The 23,207-nt window shown below is 35.5% G+C and overlaps 1 protein-coding gene across 3 annotated transcripts in view; it reads right to left on the bottom strand.

The window, feature by feature from the left end:
- The window catches only part of Scn9a (sodium voltage-gated channel alpha subunit 9), an 82,456-nt gene that overhangs the window by 12,559 nt on the left and 46,690 nt on the right, over nt 1–23,207 (bottom strand). For all 3 annotated transcript variants that reach the window (XM_027420262.2, XM_027420264.2, XM_027420263.2), the window contains exons 17-20: nt 19,009–19,129; nt 9,643–9,797; nt 6,072–6,245; nt 743–865 (exon numbers count right to left, since the gene is read on the bottom strand). In XM_027420262.2, the coding sequence (XP_027276063.1) occupies nt 743–865; nt 6,072–6,245; nt 9,643–9,797; nt 19,009–19,129 (573 nt within the window). The remainder of the gene's footprint in view (nt 1–742; nt 866–6,071; nt 6,246–9,642; nt 9,798–19,008; nt 19,130–23,207) is intronic.

Raw genomic sequence — 23,207 nt, 5'->3', positions numbered from 1 at the left:
AAGAATAGCAACAAATGATGACTTATGCTGAATGTAAAAAATATAGGCATTGTCTGCTATGGATGTTATGAAGAAGTTGCTGATTTAATACAGACTATAAAACCAGGTTGATTGTAGTTACTGTTTGTGTCAGTTTTTTTCTATGGAATGACTCTTTTGTGTTTATTATACAGCATATGACAAATGAACTAAAGTCTTAGGGCTTAGATTTCTTTCAATGCAATTTTGATACAATTAAACTGATTTTGTATCATCATTGCTTTGTGCATGAAATTAGATATGATGGCTAATGTTACCTTACCTTCCTATCCTTTCTTATATTCTCTACCTAAGGTTGTTCCTTTATCAAATTGTTTTGGATATCTGATGAGGCAAATAATTGATATATATATATATATATATATATATAATATGAGAAGTAGTATCAGGGTTAATTGTGACCTCATTACTTAACTCTAGTGTAGTGAAATCTCCACTTTGAAAAAGAAAGGCCACTTAATAGGATCATGTGATTTTTTATCTATATATCTTCTATATAAAGGGAGGATTATAGTATAATTTATTACTTCACTTATTAGAAGATACTGTGTGTACTTACTATATATAAACATATCACATGTGTATGTATATGTCCATATATGTATACAGTGATAGGCCATAATAACTGCACACTGTTTCAGAACTATTTCACCATATACTTAAACAATAAGGTTTTAGATTAAGGATTTTGGTATTTTCTTACCCTCATTCCTTCAAATCTAGACAAAGCTCTTAGAGGTCTTAGTGCTCTCAAGGTTCGCAGGGATTTAATGGGACCAAGGTCTGAGTAGCCAAGAGTGTTGGCTACTAAAGTAACCAGAGATACCTGCAAAAAAAATGACATCTTCAGTAACTATTTTAGTAAAGTGCAAAACACAGAAATGAAAATTCAATTTTAAATCACACTAAGAGCAAAAAGAATGTAATTTTCCTTATAAGGTTATTTAGTCAGCCTACTAGCTCTAAAACTTACCGAAAAAAGAAGTTTTTACACTGAGCTGAATACCTGGAATCCAGTTACAAAGAGGGAGGAGTGATGAGCAAAGGGGTCAAGACCAGGCTGGAAAACCCACAGAAACGGCTGACCTGAACAAGGGGTAGCTCACGGACCCCAGATTGATAGCTGGGAAACCAACATAGGACTGTTCCAGACCCCCTGGATGTGGGTGTCAGATAGGAAGCCTGGGCAATCTATGGGGCCTCTAGTAGTGGATCAGTATTTATCCCTAGTATATGAATGGACTTTGGGAACCCATTCCATATATAGGGATACTCTCTCAGCCTAGACACATAGGGGAGGGCCTAGGCCCTGCTCCAAATGATGATAGTCTTTGAAGATCCCCCATGGAAGGCCTTACCTTCCCTGGGGAGCAGAAAGGGAATAAGATAGGGGGCCAGTGGGGACAGGGAAGGATGGGAGGAAGAGAGAACTGGGATTGACATGTAAAACAAGCTTGTTTCTAATTAGAATAAAAAGTTTTTAAAAGAAAATAGATTTCATGGAAGGTTAATCAAGAGAGGAAATAATGAAGGAATAAAGGTTACTTATTACACATAAGTAGAAACAACACATATAACTTTATATTTAATAATTACTGGTTATCTATTTGCTTTTTAATACTGAAATTTTAATTACAGCAAGGAATAAATTGTCAATTAAAATGAAACCCATGGCAAACCTAAGAGTGCTTCCAATCTTCAACAAATGGTTCTGGCATAACTGGTTGCAGATATGTAGAAGACTGCAGTTAGACCCAAGCCTATCGCCTTGCACAAAACTTAAGTCAAAATGGATCAAAGATCTCAACATAAATCCAGCTACACTGAACCTAGTAGAAGACAAAGTGGGAAATACCCTTGAATTAATTGGTACAGGAGACCACTTTCTGAACATTACACCAGTAGCACAGACGCTGAGGTCAACAATTGATAAATGGGACCTCCTGAAACTGAGAAGCTTCTGTAAAGCAAAGGAGACAGTCAGCAAGACAAAATGGCAGCTGACAGACTGGGAAAAGATATTCACCAACCCCACATCTGACAGAGGGCTGATCTCCAAAATATACAAAGAACTCAAGAAGCTAGTCTCCAAAACACCAAACAACCCAATTAAAAAGTGGGGTACAGAACTAAATAGACAATTCTCAATAGAGGAATCTAAAACAGCTGAAAGACATATAAGAAAGTGTTCAACATCCTTAGCCATCAGGGAAATGCAAATCAAAATAACTCTGAGATACCATCTTACTCCTGTCAGAATGGTAAAAATCAAAAACACCAATGATAGTTTATGCTGGAGAGGATGTGGAGAAAGGAGAACACTTCTCCACTGCTGGTGGGTGTGCCAACTTGTACAGCCACTTTGGAAATCAGTATGGTGACTCCTCAAAGAAATAGGAATCAGTCTACCACAAGATCCAGCAATTCCACTCTTAGGCATATACCCAAAAGAAGCACATTCATACAAAAGGACATATGTTCAATGATGTTCATAGCAGCACTATTTGTAATAGCCAGAAACTGGAAGCAGCCTAGATCCCCTCAACCGAAGAATGCATAGAGAAAATGTGGTACATTGACACAATTCTACTCAGCAGAATAAAACAATGGAATCTTGAAATTTGCAGGAAAATGGATGGATCTAGAATAACCATTCTGAGGGAGATAACCCAGTCACAAAAAGACAAACATGGTATGTACTCACTCATATTTGCATTTCAGACATAGAGTAAGGATTACCAGCCTACAATCCACACTGCCAAAGAAGCTAGTAAAGAAGAAACAGCTGACCTGAACATCAGGGAACTCTTGCTCCCCAGAATGATAGCATGGGACTGATCCAGACCCCAGGAACATGGGTTTCTGTGAGGAAACCTTGGACATCTACGGGACCTCCTGTAGTAGTTCAGTGCTTATACCTAGCATAGGTGTGGACTTTGGGAGCCCATTTCATATAGAGGAATACTCCTTGAGCCAAGACACACAGGGCTGGGCCTATGCCCTATCCCAAAGGATACAGTAGACTCTGATGACACCCTATGGAAGGCCTCACCATCCAGGGGGAGCAGAAAGGATATGTGATAGGTAGGGTTTTAGTTGGTGGGGGTAGGGGAGGACGGGAGGGAGAAAGGAACTGGGATTGTCATGTAAAACAATCCTGTTTCTAATTCAAATAAAAAAAGTTGAAAAAAGTATGTTAAAAGCTTAAATAGAAAAAAAAAGCTTAAATAGATCTAAATGTGAGTATAACCTGTATTTGGAAACCACCTTAAGATTTATGACTGAGATGGGAACAGTTTCAAAACAATATTGCTTATAGCCTTCAGTTTGTCAAAACTGTCACAAAGATCAATCTATAATACTTCCTGGAAAAAATTTTGAGTTATATTGAACATAGAGTGATATTAGATGATTCACTGCTTAATAATCAACCTAAATATACGATAATTTCATCATGTTAGGTCTAGTAGCCATGAAGACCACCCTAGAGCAATGTGTGCTCTTTTCATGAATTATCTCAAGAGAAAGAACACTTTCAGAAAAGAAATCAACGTCCATTTTGGAACAGAACACTGAGTTCTTCTGTGAACCAAATTCTGTATCTCTTAGTGCTTTCAGTCTGTGACTAATTTCCGTTTATTGTTTACCACAGCAGGCACTGTGTCTCAGAACAATGTCTTCAACACAGCTAATGTAATGTCAGAGACTCAGTATTTTTAGAGAGGAGTGGATTCAGGTCAATTTCTATTTCATTGTTAGAGAATACAACTTGATTGCTTACAAGTTCACTGCTCCTGCTTGAGACAGGTAAACTGCTCTGTGGAATAAATGTCCTTGTGTAGTCACTTCAGAATATTTCACTAAGTGGAATATACATTTTTAATAACCTATAGGTAGTAAGTCTCACTATTCCTCTTCTCAAGCCTAAACTGATTCAATCATGCATGCCCATTATTTCCTACTTAAGAAAAAAGGTGTGCTATCTTTTTCATAAGAAAGATTCTAAAAATATTATGTAAAAATTGAACAGTCTGTAATGAAATAGTAGAATTGTTCTTCAAACTGGAGTTGAATGTTCTCATACTGAATATGTGATAATCTAGAGAAACACTGCACTCCAGTCCTTTGCAGGGAACACATATGTATGTCCTCTCACAAATCTTTTTTTTTTAAAAAAGGATTTCTTATATTTTTTAAATTATAATCATTAACTCATTCCCTGTTTCTCCTTTTTTCCCTCTAGACTTTCTCACATTGATAAATCAGGCTGTCTCCATCTTAAGCTTAAAAGCCATCTTATAATAAAGACAAACTGGATTCATTCTCATTTATGATTAAATCTTTTTCTCAAATCTGCTTTGAGTCACCTGTAACCTTATGTACTAATGGTTCTATACTGCCTGTTCTAGGAAACAGCAATCAGTCCTTTATTTCAAATGTTATTATGACCATCTGTTATGATGACCACCTTGTTTTGACATATGTTGTTATGACATTGTTATGACCATCGTGCAACCATGCCTGTTTTTCAGGAAGTTGTTATGTTCTGTTTCTCACCTATTTGCTAAATTCCACACTTCGGAATTTGGTAAATTCCTCTATGCCTGGACTATAAAAGCCCTTATCTTATCAATGTTCAATAATGATCTCTTGAGCCCCACTTTTAGGGACATACTCTCATGCCCGTGAGGGAAAAAATCTTTTCTTAATTAATTGCTTGCTTTAATTAATTTGGCCATGATGATTTTTTGTTGGTGGTCTTTTTTCCTAGCATCTCTGGTATTAACAATATACCTCTCCTCACTTTCTTTCAAATTCATGGCCACTTTTTTGTTAGTTGTTGTGTGTGTCTTCCCAAAGTTTGTAGGAATATCAGAAACTACATCAGAAAAGCCTTATCAACATGACTGCTTAAACTTATGAGCTGAACAAAGATAACAATAAGAGATATACTAAAGTCATTTGTGGGGGGCAGGGTGCTGAAAGCTCAAGAGCCCTTAACTCTACACAAAGAACTATAGGCAACTAAGGAGATAAGAAAGGGTGGTGAGTAATAAGTATACATGTGCATGAAATTGTTAACAAACTTAAATAATAAAGAAGCAATGACAAAAATTCACCATCTCTATTTTCCTGTGCTGAATCTTCAAACTAGTGCCTCACATATGGTATAATCGAGTTCTGTCTCCAGCCCCCAAATCATTTTGTCATATATTAAAAAAATAACTTGTGAAACAAAGTATTCTTATGTATTTCTATTCAATATGACTGAGATAAATATTTCCTAGACTTTCTTTCCCTCTAACATAAAATTAGCCTTAATCCTGAATTTTAACTTAACGTTTAGTTACTATGTCAGACAACTTGAACATCTCTGCTACATCTCTGAATGTTATGTTGTAAAAATTAGCATCATTTATCCCTTAGAAACAAACATTCATCTGCTCTTTTCTACTCCTACCTCTCAAGGATCTTCTTGTCTTCCATTTTTTTTGTTAATGTTAACCAGAATGATATTCAAATCATGTGTATTTTTAAGAAGATTATTTCTTTTCAAATTATGTGTAGGTGTTTAACAACATGTATTACTCTTCACCATTTGATATAGTACTCATGTAGGCCAGAAGAGTGCATCAGAGTGTCTGTTTCAGGAGTTATGGAGGGTTGTGTGTCACTATACAAGTGCTGGGAATCATACTGGATGCCATGGAAGAGAAGCCAGTGCTGTTAACCACGGAGCTATTTCTCCAACCTCAAATCATCTATGTTTTAAAAATCACATTTATTTTGAATTTTGTGAAATATATGCAAGGATAGGTTACAAGTGTTAGACAGAGTAGTTTGGAAGTAGTTTGGCTGAAAGGTCATTGCTCTGTTCATCACAGACATATTTCCATCGGCTGCATTAATATTCTTAGAAACATCTGGTGTTAAAGTAAAATAAGATGATAAAATGATAATATAGAAAAGCATTGGTGAAAACAGAATACTTCGAATAAATAATCCTTTACAATTTATTCTTAAATACTTACATCAACAATTAAGAAGTCCAGCCAACACCAGGCATTGGTGAAATATGTTTTATACCCATAGGCCACCCATTTTAGAAGCATTTCCAAAATGAAGATGTAGGTAAATATCTTGTCGGCATACTCCAGAATAATTTTAATGGTCTTTTTCTTTTCAATGTATATATCTTCAAAAGCCTGTGAAAGCATCATTCAAATTTCAATTCTTATACAATCCAAATTTATATTTCACTTGAGAAGCAGGAAATATAATTCTGGTGGGGACATCACAGAAAACTTTCCTCTAGCTTGCATGACGTTTAGTACTAACACTATTTTTCATTGTTACCAAGGGCAGACAGACTGCAAAAGAACGAAATTACATATTACATGGAATCCTCTGAAGAATCTCTAAAACATATTCTTTTTTCTCCATTCAAATGGAAAGAATCCTGATCCTTTCAGACCTCATTTCAGAGTCAGCCCTCTTGTAAGCCTTTGTAATCCTACACACTACTTCACACCCACCCAAAGTGTTAGGAACTTCTTTTGGTTTTTTTACTCTATTTACACTCTTCAAGAACTTTTAAGTAAGTGGCAGTGATACAGTAGTCATAGGCATAAGTTCTTTGGGAAATAATTAAAATTGATTTAGAGAGTGAACTAATGGGTGTATTTAAAATGGCTGCTTATCAAAATAGAGCTGAATTACTAGAGTTTTCTCTTTTATTTGGAAGCACTAATCACCATGTTGAAAAAAATGAGAGCTAAATAACATATAACTTAGGTGATTAATGACCTAATCATCATTCTTATCCCCTCTCTCTCTCTCTCTCTCACACACACACACACACACACACAAAAAAGTTTTTAAAATGACCCTAACCCTAACCCTTAACACATTTTTTCAACTATTCACAGCAATATTGAAACAAAACACTGACTCATGTTCTGAAAGTAATCAGGCTTGAAGTGTGTGTGTGTGTGTGTGTGTGTGGTTGAGGGTGTGTCTAACTCTCAAAGCTTTCCTGTACTTCCTCAAAGTTCTAGAAGACTCATGTAAGCTGACTAAACAGAAACTGTAACTCAAAAACATGGCAAAGAAAGGATTTGGTGCCAAAGAAAAAGTTGCTCTTAGAATTGGGGTACAGGTTCAGAGTGAGGACCAGTGAGTTTTGCTGATGAGATAAGATACTCCCGTTGGGAAGACCTCACTGTGACTACCTCAGAGCCATGGCAGGACTCAGATAGATGCAAGATCTAAGCTTCCAGGGACAACTTTCTGGATGTAGATGCATAAAGACAAGGAAGGATTTGAGATATAAGTATTATTACTACTCATTTCAGGTCCCACTTGTTTATTTCTTTTTTTTTTTTTTTTTTTTTTTAGTATATTCTCCTCTGCCTAGATTAAATAAAAAGTAGTTTTGAAGTAAAATCCTTGACATTTACTATATTTGAGACATTAAGAAACATTTTAAACTCTGTATTCTATTTCTTTCTTTTTAAGTGAGGAAAATTTTATACTTTCTCAGAGTTATTTGAGAATTTAATGAGAGAAATGTACATTAAAACTATAAGACATAGTAATTATTTATTATACCATAGCTATTATTTACATTTATTTTACAAACAGTGTAATTAAAAGTTAAAGTTAACCTGGAAGCCCCATTTTTCCAAGGACAGATAACTTCCTGGAACATCAGGGGCTATGGTTCTTGGGAAATAGCAATACATTTGTTTTCACCCCCCAAACCAGTTTGTTTATACCAGACGTGGTAGATCACATGTTGGTGGGAGGTACATAGGCAGGAAACACATCAGGATGTATGCTTGCCTCTGATTAGAACTCATGGGAAATGCCGTGAATTGTGGCTTTTGCCTCTTTAAACTTCTGCAAAACGTGACTCAGTGGCCATTTCCTGGGAACCCAGAGATGGACCTGGCCAGAATCCATTCACCTGGCCAGTATTTAATTAGAATTTTCATTAAATTTGACTCAAAATTGTGGAACTGGTTTCTCTCACACAAATCTCAGGATTAACAACACGAATTTCAAAGGGTTACCTTACTTGACAAAATCCTTGAGCAAAGGCATCAACTAACTGAGACCCTTTTCCGTTCTTTATGTAATTCATTTAAGATGCTTTCTTCCAAAACATCATTTCCTTTTTTTAGACATTTTGAGCTAAAATTTCTTTAAAACTTTAACCCTTTTAACTTGTTCTCTGGTCACATATGTGTCTTAGAATACATTAAACTGGAGAGACTTTATTAGTTCTTAAGGGTATGATATATAATATTACTAGGATTCTGACTTACATTCTGGTGACACATACATTTCTAATTTTAAGAGACTAGACGTGTTAAGAAAGGCACTATTTTGTGGTTCCTGTCCACTCTCATATTATATATCAAGAATGTCAGGTCCTCAAAGACATCACAGAAATAGAAATTACAGGCTTTCTCCCTGATAGACACAGATACAAAAAATCATCAGTAAATTACTTGCAAATGTCATCCAAAAATCGTATCAAAAAGATCATCATGACCATGTTGGCTTCATCCACAGATGCAGGGTTAGTTCAACATACATAAATAGACCAATGTAATTCATCAAATGAATTAGCTCAGGCACAAACAACATGAATACCTCAGTAAATGGAGAAAAATCTTTGACAAAATTCCAAATCCCTTCATGGTAAAAGTCACGGAGGCTGGGGATGGACAGGATATCCCTCAGCATGATAAATATTAGGAATTATAAACCTTGAGTCAACATCACACTAAGTGGAGAAAAACTCAATGTGCTCCTACTAGAACCAGGAAGAACACAAGCCCACACACTCCATTCTTATACAAATAGTGTCTGAAATACCACGTAAGCAATATAGTAAGAGAAGGAAATAAAAGGGAAACCTGAAAAGAACAGGAAAAAGCATTCCCAATTGCAGATGATTATGATTCTATGTCTAGCTAAATTTGCAAACTTTGCTACAAAGCTCTGAAAGCTGAGAAGCACTTCAAACAACATGGAAGAATACAAACTGAACAGTTAAGATCAGTAGCTTTGGGGCTGGAGAGATGACTCAGTGGTTAAGAACACATACTTTTCTGGCAGAGGGCCTAAATTTTGTTCATGGCACCCACAATGGGTGACTCACAATCACCTGTAACTCCAGTTCCAATAAATCAGGTGTCCCTTTCTGGCATCTTTTGTGCTCTTTCGGTGTCTGTCTGTCTGTCTGTCTGTCTGTCTGACTATCTCTCTCTCTCTCTCTCTCTCTCTCTCTCTCTCTCTCTCTCACACACACACACACACACACACACACACAGAGAGAGAGAGAGAGAGAGAGAGAGAGAGACGAGAGAGAGAGAGAGAGAGAGAGAGAGAGAGAGAAACAGGTAAATCACAAAATAAACCTTAAGTCAGTGGCCTTTCTATATATACCAATGACAATAGTGCTAAGAAAGAAATGAGAATGAGCCCCAGACAACAGTCTAATGATTAATTTTCAGCAAAGCTTGCCATACTTACTTTTCATATTTGCATGTAAAGAGATTAGTTTATGAATCCAGTTAGTAGCTGACCTACCAGAGCTCCGCTGCTGAGCAGGATCATCAGAACAATAAAGCTTTCAAACCAGCTGTGTTCAACTATCCTGTAGCAGGTCTTCCTGATGGTCCACCAGACTTTCCCTTTCCCGGAGTCTACATTAACTTGGCAGCATGGAAATCTCCGCACACAACCTGGCAAGAAAGACATGCATAGAACACCCTAATACTCAGAGTAAGAGCTTAAAATATGTCAATAGGGGGAAACTTTCTCCCACAATCACATCATTTCTATTTTCTAATGCTGCAAGATGCTACTACCTTCTTCCATTTTCTAACTTTGATGGCATTTCTTAGTATTTGTTGATTATTTTTTTAACTCAGGATATGTTGTCATCTGTAATTTTCTGACTTCTTCATTTAAATTTAAATTACTTAATGGGAAAATTTGTGAATGACTAGAACAAACATAACACTGAAGCAAAATTAATCTCAAAGTGTTTTTTTGCTTATAGATAATATAATTTAACATCTTCTACCCCTCAATTTAAAACTTTTTGAAGGACTGGGAGTGTGGTTTAATTGATGGAGTGTTCACATAGCAAGCATGAAGCTGTGGTTGGTCCCCAGAACTGCATATAATCAGCTAGAGGTGGTGAGACTGCATACCTATAATCCATGCAAAGGGATAGGAAGTTCAATGACTTTCTTAGTAGTACTTGGAATTTGATGCTAGCCTGGTGTACATGAAAACCTGACTCAACAAGGAAAGTAAACACAAATACAAAACATATTGAGAAAAGTAATGGGAAGTCTTGAAAGTAAGATAAAAAGGCAAATATTATTAGAAGATTCAGATAAATATATTTTTGTCTGTTCTAAGGTTAAAAGATATGAATTGGGACTCTTCTATTTAGATTATCTTACTATGAAAAACCGAGGACAATTTTATTTAAAATATTTGGGCTTACTTATTCATTTTTCCATCAAGTATTTTAATGTGTTCTTGTATACAGTTTCTTCTCCACAGGGAACTGGCTTTTGATTTTACTTAGGTTAAATAGGCACAGAAATTAATGAAATAAATGGATATGCAACTAAGATCAGATATGTAGAGGTCATTTTGGAAAAATAGAAGTACACATAATCTGGCTTGTATATTGAAAAAGAGGTTGTATGAGGTTCGCTGGAAGAGGCAGAAGACTGAAATGAATCAAGTTAACAGTAGGAAAAAGAGTTTAGTTTCAGTAAAAGCCAAAGTTTGGAAGAAGGTTCCTTGCAAAGGTGCAGCAAACAGTTATTTGTGGAAATTTTAACAGTTCGCAATTATGAAATGTGATATTCTTCCTCAAAGAATTAGATCATACAGTATAGAGATTGAAGAGTGAGTGATAGGTTATAAGGAAGGAATGATATAGGCATTTAACTAGAAATCCTCAACAGTGTATGGTGCTAGTAAGTGGAAGAGAAAGCCAAAGGCATAGAGCTTATAGGGTCCTAACACCATAGCCTTGTCAACGGGAAAGAGTAACGAATATCTAAAGCAACAACAGATTCAGACATTTGTTTTGTATCATCAGCAGGATATAGTGATGAATGTCAGGAATGAAATGAACTTCATAAAAATCTGAACTGCCCTGGTGGTTGATCAGTTAGAGATGGCCAGTAAAACTTCTCAGCGTAGTTGTATGGTAGATATCTGAGGTCTGAATCTGAAGGCCAGAGGGGAAATGTGCAGCAGAAATCATTAGTACATATATGCCAGAGGTTAGAACCATTTCATGAGGTCATACAAAATAATTAAGAACATAACACATCTGGAACACTTTGTGGCAAAATCACTAAGGGGCAGGATTCAGAGGTGTGCCAGAACCATACTGGCTCATGATAACTCCCTGTGGAACTGTCAGGGACTTTTAAAGTATGTTGTCTAGAGTCACTGTTATTACAGATTAAATTATATAAACTTAGAATTCAATACTTTAAGCAGAAATTGTTAAGCGTCTGTCCCTTCTTAATTATTGTTGTTCACCAAATATTAATGAGGCTGCATGTGGCTTTTCCTTTTGAATGGTGGAATGCATCACACTAGGTGGCTTCTATGTGGCTTCTATGTATCTTACACTCAGCAAGGTCACAGCAATGGTTTGAAACTAGTCTGGCAAAAGCCTTTACACAAGGAAAACCATCGTAGGTCATTGGTGGGGATGTGTGTGTGTGTGTGTGTGTGTGTGTGTGTGTGTGTGTGTGTGTGTGTGCACGTGCGTGTGTTCATATAAGAAAATGGTGGAAAAGTTAATGAAGTAGATAAACAGTGAGCATATGTTGTGTTTATGGAGATTAATCGCGGACAGCAGAAATCACTGAGAAATACTTTCTCATTATTCAGCCTCCATTGTGTGGTTAGTAAAAATTGCTCAAACCATTAATATAGGAGTGGAATTATGTTTGTTTCAGTAACTAATATAAATGATACTGACTGGTTTCCATGAGCTGTATTTGCTCATCTATTGTAATTATAGGCAGCTGGCAGAATTTAACAGCAGCATTCTGTAAGACAGTTACATATGTAGAATGTGTGATAACATAAGTTACATATAATAGTATTATCAGTCAATTTTCTACTTATTAATAACAGAAATTCTTATACTAAAATGTTGTGTGTAATCATATTATTTTTCTCTTAGACAACCAGTTGCTAAACTTCACCTGAATACCACTGGGACCAGTGCAAGGAGGAGACAGATTGGGAGTGGCAAGTGGTGTTCATGGAAAGCCAAGAGGCAGGGGTGGAGAGGAGATGGACAGGCAAAGAGAAATCTGAACATGACAGGCCATCAAGATAATCATTACAAAGTCTGAAAACTTATTAAAATGTTCAAGTTGTTAAAAAATAAGTAAATAACCAGAATTACTTGAAAGATAAGAATTGTTGGAGAAAAGTTAACTGTAGTCAAGATTTGATTTCTCAGATGTACTTTTTTATTTTTTCCTTTTTAAAATTTAAATTGGAATTTAAATATATATATGATTGTTTCTAATTAATATATATATTATATATATTATATAATTTATATATATATATATTATATATATATATAATTTATATATATATCAATCCCAGTTCCCTCTCCCTCCCATTCTCCCATGCCCCCCCCCACACTGATCCCCATCCCACCCCTCTTCTGCTCCATAGAAATGGTGAGGCCTTCTATGGATCATCAAAGTCTGTCACATCATTTGGGGCAGGGCCTAGGCCCTCCCCAATGGAGATTTTTTTTTCCAGTCTTAAAATTAGAAGAAATGTTGTTTTTTATGACTACAGAAAGAAAAAAACACTCTGCATTGTAATTAGAAAAGTAAGGAAAGTTTTGTCTGAGGCAAGGCCTCACAAATACTGTCCCTAGGGTATATCACACCACAGAGAATTTCTCTTTTATTTGAGCCAGGAGTGCTCAGTAGCCTGCCTGACTTTCATGCAAAGGCAAATCCCTAGGGAATTCCAAACTAGCTGGTTAGTAAGGTTATCACACCTTCTCTTTAGAATGACTATCAATTAAATGTAAACACTACAGTGACTCTAAACAGTCTAATGAGTCCCAGAGGAGCTTCATGCCTTTGTCTTTTGGATGGGTTCATTAGTCAGCTTTTGTGATGCATTACATAAAGTCTAGGCTGGGTTTCATCATGTTAAGCCAATGATCCCTTATAACAAAGAAACTATACAAAGACAGATGACTCAAGCATATTACAGTATGATCAACATATCAATATAAAACTGATTAGGAAAACAAGCTGTTTAATACTGTCATTAAAAAATGTCGACATGTCCTAATAAATGTTTCATTCATAATTTCCTTTCAAAATAAAGAAAATAAAAGACTGAACAGAGTTGCTTATTCTATTAATAAAGTGAGAATTGGTTATGAATTATTTGTACAAAGAACTGATGAACTGAGAATATTTTAAGGAGAAGATTAAACTGTCTCCACCTACCACATTAACTGAAGTCCCATGAGTTTTAAAAAAAGCTACACTTTAACTCAGATTCTGATGATATAATTTCTTAATCAAATAACTCCAAAGGAGTACATTATAGAACAAGTAGTTATGTCATACCCATAACTAATTGTCATACTCAGAATTAATTGATTGCTAAGACATTAAAGATAGTAAAGAACATCATGACACCAAGGAAGGTGTCAGAAGCCTTGAGTTACAAATCTACAAACAGAACTAATGAAAGGCATAGTATAAGAGAGGAAAAAGTGAAACAAAAGAAAGACAGAAGGCAATCGGTAAAACATATCAGCAAGGTGTCAGGAAGAAGCAGAAAGAATCAATAGCTTCAAGGTAAGGAACAGCAAAAACCAAACAAGGAACACCCCCTCTCCCAAAACAAACCAAGCAAACAAAAAAACCCACCCATCTTTGGTTAAAGCCCCAGTTTAATTTAGCATCTCTCATGTTTCCTTTGATTTTTCTGTTGACTGTCTCAGTAGAATATTTGCTCAATATATGGGCCAAATATTACCTCAAATTGGCATTAGTTCTATCTCACCTCTTGTAATTTGTAGGAGTCCACTGGAAACAGTGAAAAGTGGCATGTTCTCTATTTCTGATTCTGGGAAACATACTCTTCTTAAATTTCTTTCAGTCCTGATCAAAAATTACCTTTATAATAAAAGCCTCTGGAGCCTCTGTTATTTACATAACAGGTCCCTAGCTCTTTCTTAGTAGTCACTCTCCTCTTTTGATATATCTACAACCAGATCCTTGGTTATATGTGTGGCGTTTTATTCATCTCTGTCTTATTGCAGTGACAAGAAGTGACCTGATGTATAGTAGGCATTTACTACTTGTTTATTGATTGAAGACATGATTGAGTGAATAAGTCATTCAGACGCTGAGCAAATTGGGTTCCCTGTGTGGTAGACTGAGTGAGCCTCATACAGCAACAAGTCATGGCAGCAGAATGGACTCCAGTGGAAGTCACTCCAAGATATAATTAGAGATATCTTCTCTCAGTCAACTTTCATGGGTCCAGGCCCAGTTAATTTGAAAATGTGTTTCCATAACATTATTTTTTTTACAAATGTTCTAATTTTTTTCTGCTGTAACAGTAGTTGTCTTTTTATTAGTTCAAATTAGGAACAAGCTTGTTTCACTTGTCAATCCCTTCTCCCTCTCCCTCCCCTCAAAAACACCCCTCCTACCTCACCCCGACCTAACCCCCACCCCATCCACCCTCCACTCCCCAGGCTGGGTAGGGTGCTCAAAGGTAGGCTCCGCAAAGTCCACCACTCTTGGGTATATACCCAAATAATGCACATTCATACAACAAGGACATATGTTCAACCATGTTCATAGCAGCATTGTTTGTAATAGCCAGAACCTGGAAGCAACCTAGATGCCCCTCAACTGAAGAATGGATAGAGAAAATGTGGTACATTTATACAATGGAGTACTACTCAGCAGAAAAAAGCAATAGAATCTTGAAATTTGCAGGCAAATGAATGGAACTAGAAGAAAACATCTGAGTGAGGTAACCCAGTCACAAAAAGACAAACATGGTATGTACTCACTCATATATGAATTTTAGACATAGAGCAAAGGATTACCAGCCTAAAAACAACTTTTATAATGTTCTGAGAAGGATAACATCTATAGATGGAAGCAGTTTGATTAATCCATTGTAAAGAGAGAGCTTAAAAGTGTTTTCTAAAAATTTTCTCTGGCTTAAAAAGTTAAACTGTTTGATTAGCTCAATTTTATTCTGGTTATATTCATATTTTAAGTAAGCATCATTCCTAAACTGCACAGGGGACATCTTGACAGAAATTGTACAGATTTATTTTTTTAAGGTTGTTAAATAGCTTGTTAAGACAGAAGCCATACATTTGGGTGAAATTCCTTTTTGTTTTGGTTTGTTCTAAGACAAAGGCTCCTGTAACCCAGGCTACATGAAATTAAGCTTTGAACTCCTGATCCTTTTGCCATCATCTCCCAATTACTGGATTGCAAACACCTAGCAACTTGCCTGGGAGAATGAAAACTTTAAATATTTTTAACCTAACATTTCTTAAGAGAAATCCATGTCTTTGCTCACAGCATGAATCCCTGAAAACACAAAATGTATTGACAGGTTATAATTCTCTTTTGTTTCTCATATAAAATAAAGTTAATGAGTCTTTAAAGAAAATCCAAGTATTGCTGTAGAGTAGATACCTTTATTTTCCAGTCACTTTGCTTAATGCACAAATGCCCTAGGAGACTTCTTAAGAAAACAGTGGAGCCTAAAAACAAGTCAGTGATTTCTAACAAGAACATTGGTGGTGATCCATGTGCATCAGTGGCATTGGTATTAGCATAGTTTCCATGCAGTATTGTTTAACTACATGAAAACTTTTTAAAAAGTGAAAACAAAAACAAGATAATTATTCTGTTAATTAATTCATAAGCATTATGTCATTTGAAGACTTCAATAGTTACATAATAAGTATGTTATTACTAATTTGTTTAAATATGAAATTGCATATTTTAAAAATATGCTCACTCTCAGAGGCAGTTAAGAATGAGCCAGTTAGACCTCAGGGATACTAGGGTCAAAGTTTGTGCCTTACATTGTTAGACTGTACTGTTTTCTGGCCTTAGTTTGTGGTTTTACTTAGGTCATATAATTAGATAGCACTGTATGCTTTCCTCAAACACTATATATTCTTTTTAATTTGAGTACAATCCCTGGAAAATTACATGAGTACTACGAAGTTTTGTTGTGAAATATTTGCTTAACTATGCAAACATGAGCTGCATTTATTTAACTATGTGAAGACACATTTCCTTTGTTTATATTGCAGAATATTTGTTTATGTAAAGATATATTGCTTTTGTTTAATTATGTAAGGATATCTATCTGCTTTACCTTGCCTGCCTAAGGCATCTGATTGGTCTCATAAGAAGCTAGATGGTCAATAACAAGGGAAGAGGTATAAGTGGAACTTCTGGGCAGGGAGAGTAAGTAGGATGAGGAATTTATTTTGTGGGAAGAAGGAAAAGAGGCGCCATGGAGATGCCAGGGGCCAGCCAGTCAGACAAGGAGGATGCAAGAAAATAGGGTATACAGAATGAAAGAAAGATAAAAAGCCTCAAGGCAAAATGTAGATGAATAGAAACAGGTTAAAATAAGCTAAAAGAACTAGGGGAACAAGCCTAAACGAAGGCCAGGCATTCATAATTAATAACAAGTCTCCATGCCTTTATTTGGGAGATGGTGAAAGCCCAATGAAAATTCCAACTACACAGTTTAGTATGGCAGAAAATGAAAAAGGAGTAAGTTGGCTTATTGTTAGAAGTAAACAGAAAACTGCAGTCACAATACACTGTAAGAAAACCATCTATTTTCAGCAAAAGAAAAAACAGAGGGGAAGTCGGAGTAGAAAGACAGGTCAAATATAGCAGAGTTTCCATATACAGTTAGGGATTTCAGGTTTTGATTTGATTGCTCAAGAAATCCCTTAATTTTGTATGCCTCAGAATCCCCTCTGATTTGGGTCTACCTCCGTGTTTCTATGAACTACAGACTGAAAGAGACTGAGGCTTCAAAGTAGTTTATTGGGTAGGACATGATGTTATTAAATGAGTTAAAGACTGGAAGATGTAGATATATAAGGAAGTGCATATCAGTTTTCATTTTTAGATATGTATATATTAAATTTTATAAACTTTATTATTAAAAACTTGAAAATAAAAGCACTAAATACCAAAATTAACTAGGCTCAAAGTCTACACAACTCAATGTCTATAGAGTTAGAATATGTATTCAGAATGGCAGCTAGGGAACTTCAGTTTCAATTTTATATTTTACTGTCGAATATATTTTAAGTCCTTATTCATTACCAAAACTGAAAAGGAAATCATGGCAGAATTCAAAGTAGGAAAGCTACTAGCTTTGTACCTCTTTCATAACTGTGATCATTACCTGCATTCAGTCCTTCTTCACTGCCTTATACTTAGCCCTTCTTGTCCTCTATATTAATGTTATACTCTCTCCACATTCTCATTTATTTACATTTATCCATATATTATTGGCTAAATTCTGCATATGAGGGAGAATATGAAGTTGTTTTCTTTCTTCAACTCGATGGATGACTTCACTTAGTATTACACATTCTAAGTCTATCCATTTTTCTGTGAATTTTTAAACTTTATTTTTATTTTGTCTTTATATATATATAATACACACACACACACATAGACACACACATATGTGTGTGTATGTCTGTGTGTGTATAATCCTAGTGTTTTCACAGTGAATAAAGCAGCAATAACGTGGGGTTGCAAATATATCTATTAGAGGGTAGTCTCTTGGTATATGCCCAGCTTGAGATGTTTTTAAGAATATTTGAGATGACCAGCATGGTCTTGGTAAGCAGATTTAGTTCTCAAAAGTAAGGCCAAAGATACATATATAAACTTAAGGGAATAACAGGACAGAAATTCTCATCTGAGCCACAATCATAGTTTAAGCCTCTCGGCTTTCAGCATTTTGGTATGCACATAACATAGCCATCAAAAGAAAAACACTATAACTCTCAGAGAAATAGAAGAAAAACAATGGGGGGATGCTATGTATCTTCTGAATCTATGGTAGAGATGAATTTTGAGAGACAACTGTAAACCATATCAAATTATTTACCACATATTAATGAATCATTCTAATGATTGATTAAGAAGAAAAAGACCCTAGCAACACCTGTCCCATTAATTTGCATCTTGATGTCTTGACTAGTTTTTAAGTCAAATTGAGTCATCTAAGAAGTGAGAACCTCAATTGAGAAAATGCGTCAATACAATTCAGCTGTGGTCAAGGTTGTGGAAGCATTTTCTTAATTAGTGATTAATATGAGAGGGCTGCAGCTCATTGTAGGTGGTGCCATCTCTGGGCTTGGGGTCCTGGATTCTATAAGAAAGCAGGGTGACCAAGCCACGAGTAGCAAGCCAGTAAGCATCACTCCTCTATTGACTGCATCAGCTCCGGACCTACGAATTCCTGCCCTGAATCCCCTCAGTGGTGGAGTGTGATGTGGAACTCTAAGCTAAAATGTTCCCTCCCTCAATTTTCTTTTGGTCATGGTATTTCATCACAGCAGTAGAAACTTAACTAAGACATCTAGTAATATGAATTAAGGCTCCAAAGTGAGAAGTGTCCACATCCTACACTAGTAGATACACTGATGTTGGAAATTACTGTCAATAGATGTCATACATACAGGGGCTCTTTGATAGAGAGCCACGCTCAGAAGAACAGGGACCCCCCCTTTTTTGTAAATAGTTCCTGGTTAGCATTATGTACTAAGACAAAACTCAAAAACAGTAGTGACTGTGAGAGTTCTAGTTTTTCCCTTACCGTCTGTAAAACATGCTTCTGGCTCATCCGCATTCACAGACTCAGCTTCTGCTTCTTCTCCTTCTCCCGGCAGAGGGTTATCAACTGTGCTACACTCCGAGGAACTTGATCGGTTCCGTCTCTAAAAAGGAATTCACCATCCCCACCAAACATGTCATTTAGTGAACGTCCAAATAAGACATTTAAGCCTCATTTAATGACTAGTCATGCAAAGTGTCATGAAAAAATGTTTAACAGTATGATAACCATAAAAACACAGAAACACATGTTGAGGTCAAGTTACCCTATGGCGCACCTATAACTGATCATTCTATCTACACATCCTGCCAAAAAATAAATTTCATAACGCTAGTAAGTAAACATTTGGACATTATTTTCCATATTTATTATTATCTTATGTTGAATACTGACTCTGTGAAGTTATTCTTTGGAGATAACTGACCTCTGGGAAACATTAATACACAAGGGTCAAGTTGCTACTACCTTGTGACTAAAAGGACAGGGCTGATTGTTGCTATAAAAAGATTTTAAGGAGTTGGGATTTTAAAAATTGTCCAATATTATCCCAATATGCTCTATTTACTTTTGGAATAGAATAGGTAGCAGGATGCTATAGATAGAAAGTCTCTATAAACAAGACAAATATAAAAGGTAAACCACATTGGAATCCAAATGTTAAAGACCATACCAACACCACCCATTTTAATCTTAGATTTTACTGCACAGAGGAGAAGATCATAAAGTATTATTTTTCAAGGCAAAACAGTGGCTACTTAAGGGAGCACCACATGCAAATGCTGAAACAAAAATTCAAAGGAATTAAACATGGCAGACTCACACATGAGAGCAATGACCTCATCATTATGATCATTCTGCTGATCATAATGCAGACAAGTTCCCCTCCCAGACTTTATGATCAAGTAGTATGTCTGCACATACACATACATACACAGAAGTTTCCAAATATTGTACAGGTCAAATTCCTAATATTGGTTTGTAGAGGGTACAGCATCTCACAAGGGAAGAGTTCATTTCTCATCCTCATTTGCCAAATGATATGAATATGGAAAGCTTCTACTTATCATGACAGTGCTTCACTTATAAAGATTAGAACTGAAATTTGGGAGGATAGTTTAAGCAAATTAAGGTACTAAAATGAAAAAAAATGCTTTCAATAATTCTTTTGTTAATAAATTTGTATTAATATCATAGGTTTAATCTAAAGTAATAGATTTTAAAATGGGCTTTGAAGTTCTTTTTATATGTACTGCATTGAGTTCTATATATTGCTATAATAATCACATATTAGTCATCAGTCAAAGCAGCATTGGTATGTTCTACAGATGGATTATTGGTGGTCCTTTTTTTATAAGCAGAGAGAAGAATTAGAAACATCTTATTAATGAATACTTCAGTAGATATGCTATTCCTATAAAGTTAATGCTTTCATTATTAATGTCAGTTATAAAGGACATCAGTACATAATCATGTTTAAAGGTGGATTGTAAAAAGTGGTTAAATTAATCTAAAATGCCTTAAAGTAAGAAATAGAAATATTAATTAATTGATGATAGCATATTTAGTATCATATTGAGCTTACTGAGGTGTTGGGGGAGGGGAAAACATGATCAGAGTATATTGAATGAAAAATTAATTTCAATAAAAAGAACATTAATAAAGGCTTATCCCAAGTTTTGAACATTCTGCATGAATTTAGGCTTCAAATAAAACACAGTCTAGAAAATAATAGTTATTAGAAGACAAGATGATTAGTGTTTTATATCATAGTTACCCTGTGAAGCAAAATTTTGTGCTATATCTAAATTATTACAATTACCTGATACTCTCAGTTCTTGACCTCAAAGTTGCAGTGAACTGTCACCAAGGAAACAACAAGACCATGATTCTATGGAAAACCACCTATCTTCCACCCCTGTGACAAAATCCCTGGCCCTCATTTGGACACAAGGCAATGGGAAGAGTTACTGACAAGAATATAAAACTGCCACGTTTTGAGTCAAGATATTAACAATAGTGTAGTTAGAACAGTTTTCCCTCAGTAGGTAGCCACTTTTAAATAAAACTACCCTCATTTGCATTTTGACAGAATTTGAAAGCATATTTACTATCACTATGTTGAGCTTACTGAGGTGCTGGCAGAAGGGAAACCATGATCAGAACACACTGTATGAAAAAATTAGTTTCAATAAAAAGAGAATTAGTAAATATTTATGCAGTTGCATTCTGAGCAAGTAAATCTTAAGGTTAATTTATGTAGCATTTTTTTCTATTGCAATGCCTTTTGAAAGATTTTGATTTTATGTTAAACAGAGGTTGACTCAGAAATAATCACTACAGAGTATTGTTGTTCACTGGAATAAAAATTATATTGACCTCTGAAATGAATTGAAATTAATACATATACCAACTCAAATTATTGTGGTCAATATTTAACCTTACAATGGATGTATTATTTATCCACACAGTAACTCATTATGTACTTTATAGATATACATATATATATTCAGCTTTTGTAAACTAACATTTCATAGGGTCATATAAAATACCTTTAAATATAAAGGGTAATGCTTATAAGTTTTATCTTGAAGTAAAATTTACTTAATAATTACAGAAAGCATCTCTAAATTTAAACACTGATATTTGTTTATTTATTTTTATTATGCAGAAAGATCATTCCAGCCTTTTCCTTATTTTCTATCATCTTAGTTATTTTACTTTTCATAGTATTTATTACTTTTAAAGTTTTCTTTGTAGTTAAATTGAAAAATGAATCAAATAATCAATTAGCAATTTAATGTTATTTCAATTTTATTATAATATGTGAGTGATATAGTTTCTCAATAATTTGCTTGTTTGTAACCAAAGATATTTTTTATATATAAATTAAATGAAGTGAACACAGAATCAAGGTTGACTCACTCTGACTATGCCAGTTAGCCTTCCTTCCTTCTATTACTTTGACTATAAGTGTATCTTAACAGTATTTTTTTATTTCTGTGAAAATAATGCACTTGATTCAAAATTATCCAAAGATAAAAGTCATCTCCACCTTCTTCTTGACTCAACTCCCTTGAGATAAGCAATGTGGAACCTACATCTACATCTACATTTCTGTCTCTATCATGCCTATCTATCATCTCTATCTTTTTTGTGTCTTTTCATATGTTTTTTTTCTGTATCTATAAAACTTAGTGGTCAGGAAACCGTCTTTATCAGTACTGTAAATTTGTATATGTTAAACATGCGTCATGTTGAAAGAAAAAAAACACCCATTGTTGATCATAGACACATTTATTACCTTTAAACCTTAACACAGACATTAGCACCAAAAGACTACTTCATGCTAGAAGGAACGACAGTCAGTACTGTGAGGATTCAGGCATTATGCTGGCCTGCCCCTGTCACCTGGCAGAAGGCACTCAGGCAGTACCCTGGTCAGCCCAGGTGCAAAGGACCCCTTTAGGAGAAACACCCCCACCCACTTAAGCTCTTTCCCGCTCTCTTTCTCTTACTCTTTCCCGCTGTTCCCCTGGGGCACCCAGGATTTTTCCTGTCTCCCTCTTCTCTTCTGTCCTCTCTCTGTCTCTGTGCTTCTTTACCTCTTTTCTCTTTACTCCCCCCTTCCCTTTCTAATAAAAGTTCACCAAGCTCTGTCTGCCTGGTGTGTTTGTCCCCGCCTCGCCTGCTATGGAAAGTTCCCTTCGCGCTTTATTATAACAAGTGCCACTTGACTCTTTAGTGTTCCATAAATCCCAAGTATGAATATCTACATTCAGCAACCTTTAACTCAAAAGCAGAAAACCACGAAAGACATAGCTTGCACTGTAGAAAACACAGAACTCGACAACAGCATTTCTCAGAGTATTTCTGATACAGGAAACATCCCAGAAATGCTACATTTATAATATTTACACATCACAAATCTATTTGCCTCACACAAGAAAAGAAATGTTGTTCAGGTAGCAGGGCCTGAAAAATTCATTTTACCCTAATATGAAAACAGTGGGATGTAAAGGAAAGTGGGATGTAGGTTGAGAGAAACAAATAGAAAAGAAAAGCCTGGTTTTATAAGGCATATGTGTGTGGATTTTATAAAGCACATTACTCATAAGCTAAGCTCCATTATTAGATACAATCTAAATTCTTAGATGACAAAGCTGAGAATCCATATGAATCAT

This window comes from Cricetulus griseus, chromosome 6, assembly GCF_003668045.3.
Source record: "Cricetulus griseus strain 17A/GY chromosome 6, alternate assembly CriGri-PICRH-1.0, whole genome shotgun sequence".
In the NCBI taxonomy this organism is placed as follows: Eukaryota; Metazoa; Chordata; class Mammalia; order Rodentia; family Cricetidae; genus Cricetulus; species Cricetulus griseus.
Note: the sequence above shows the minus strand (reverse complement) of the source record. Positions and strands in the feature narration are given on the sequence as shown.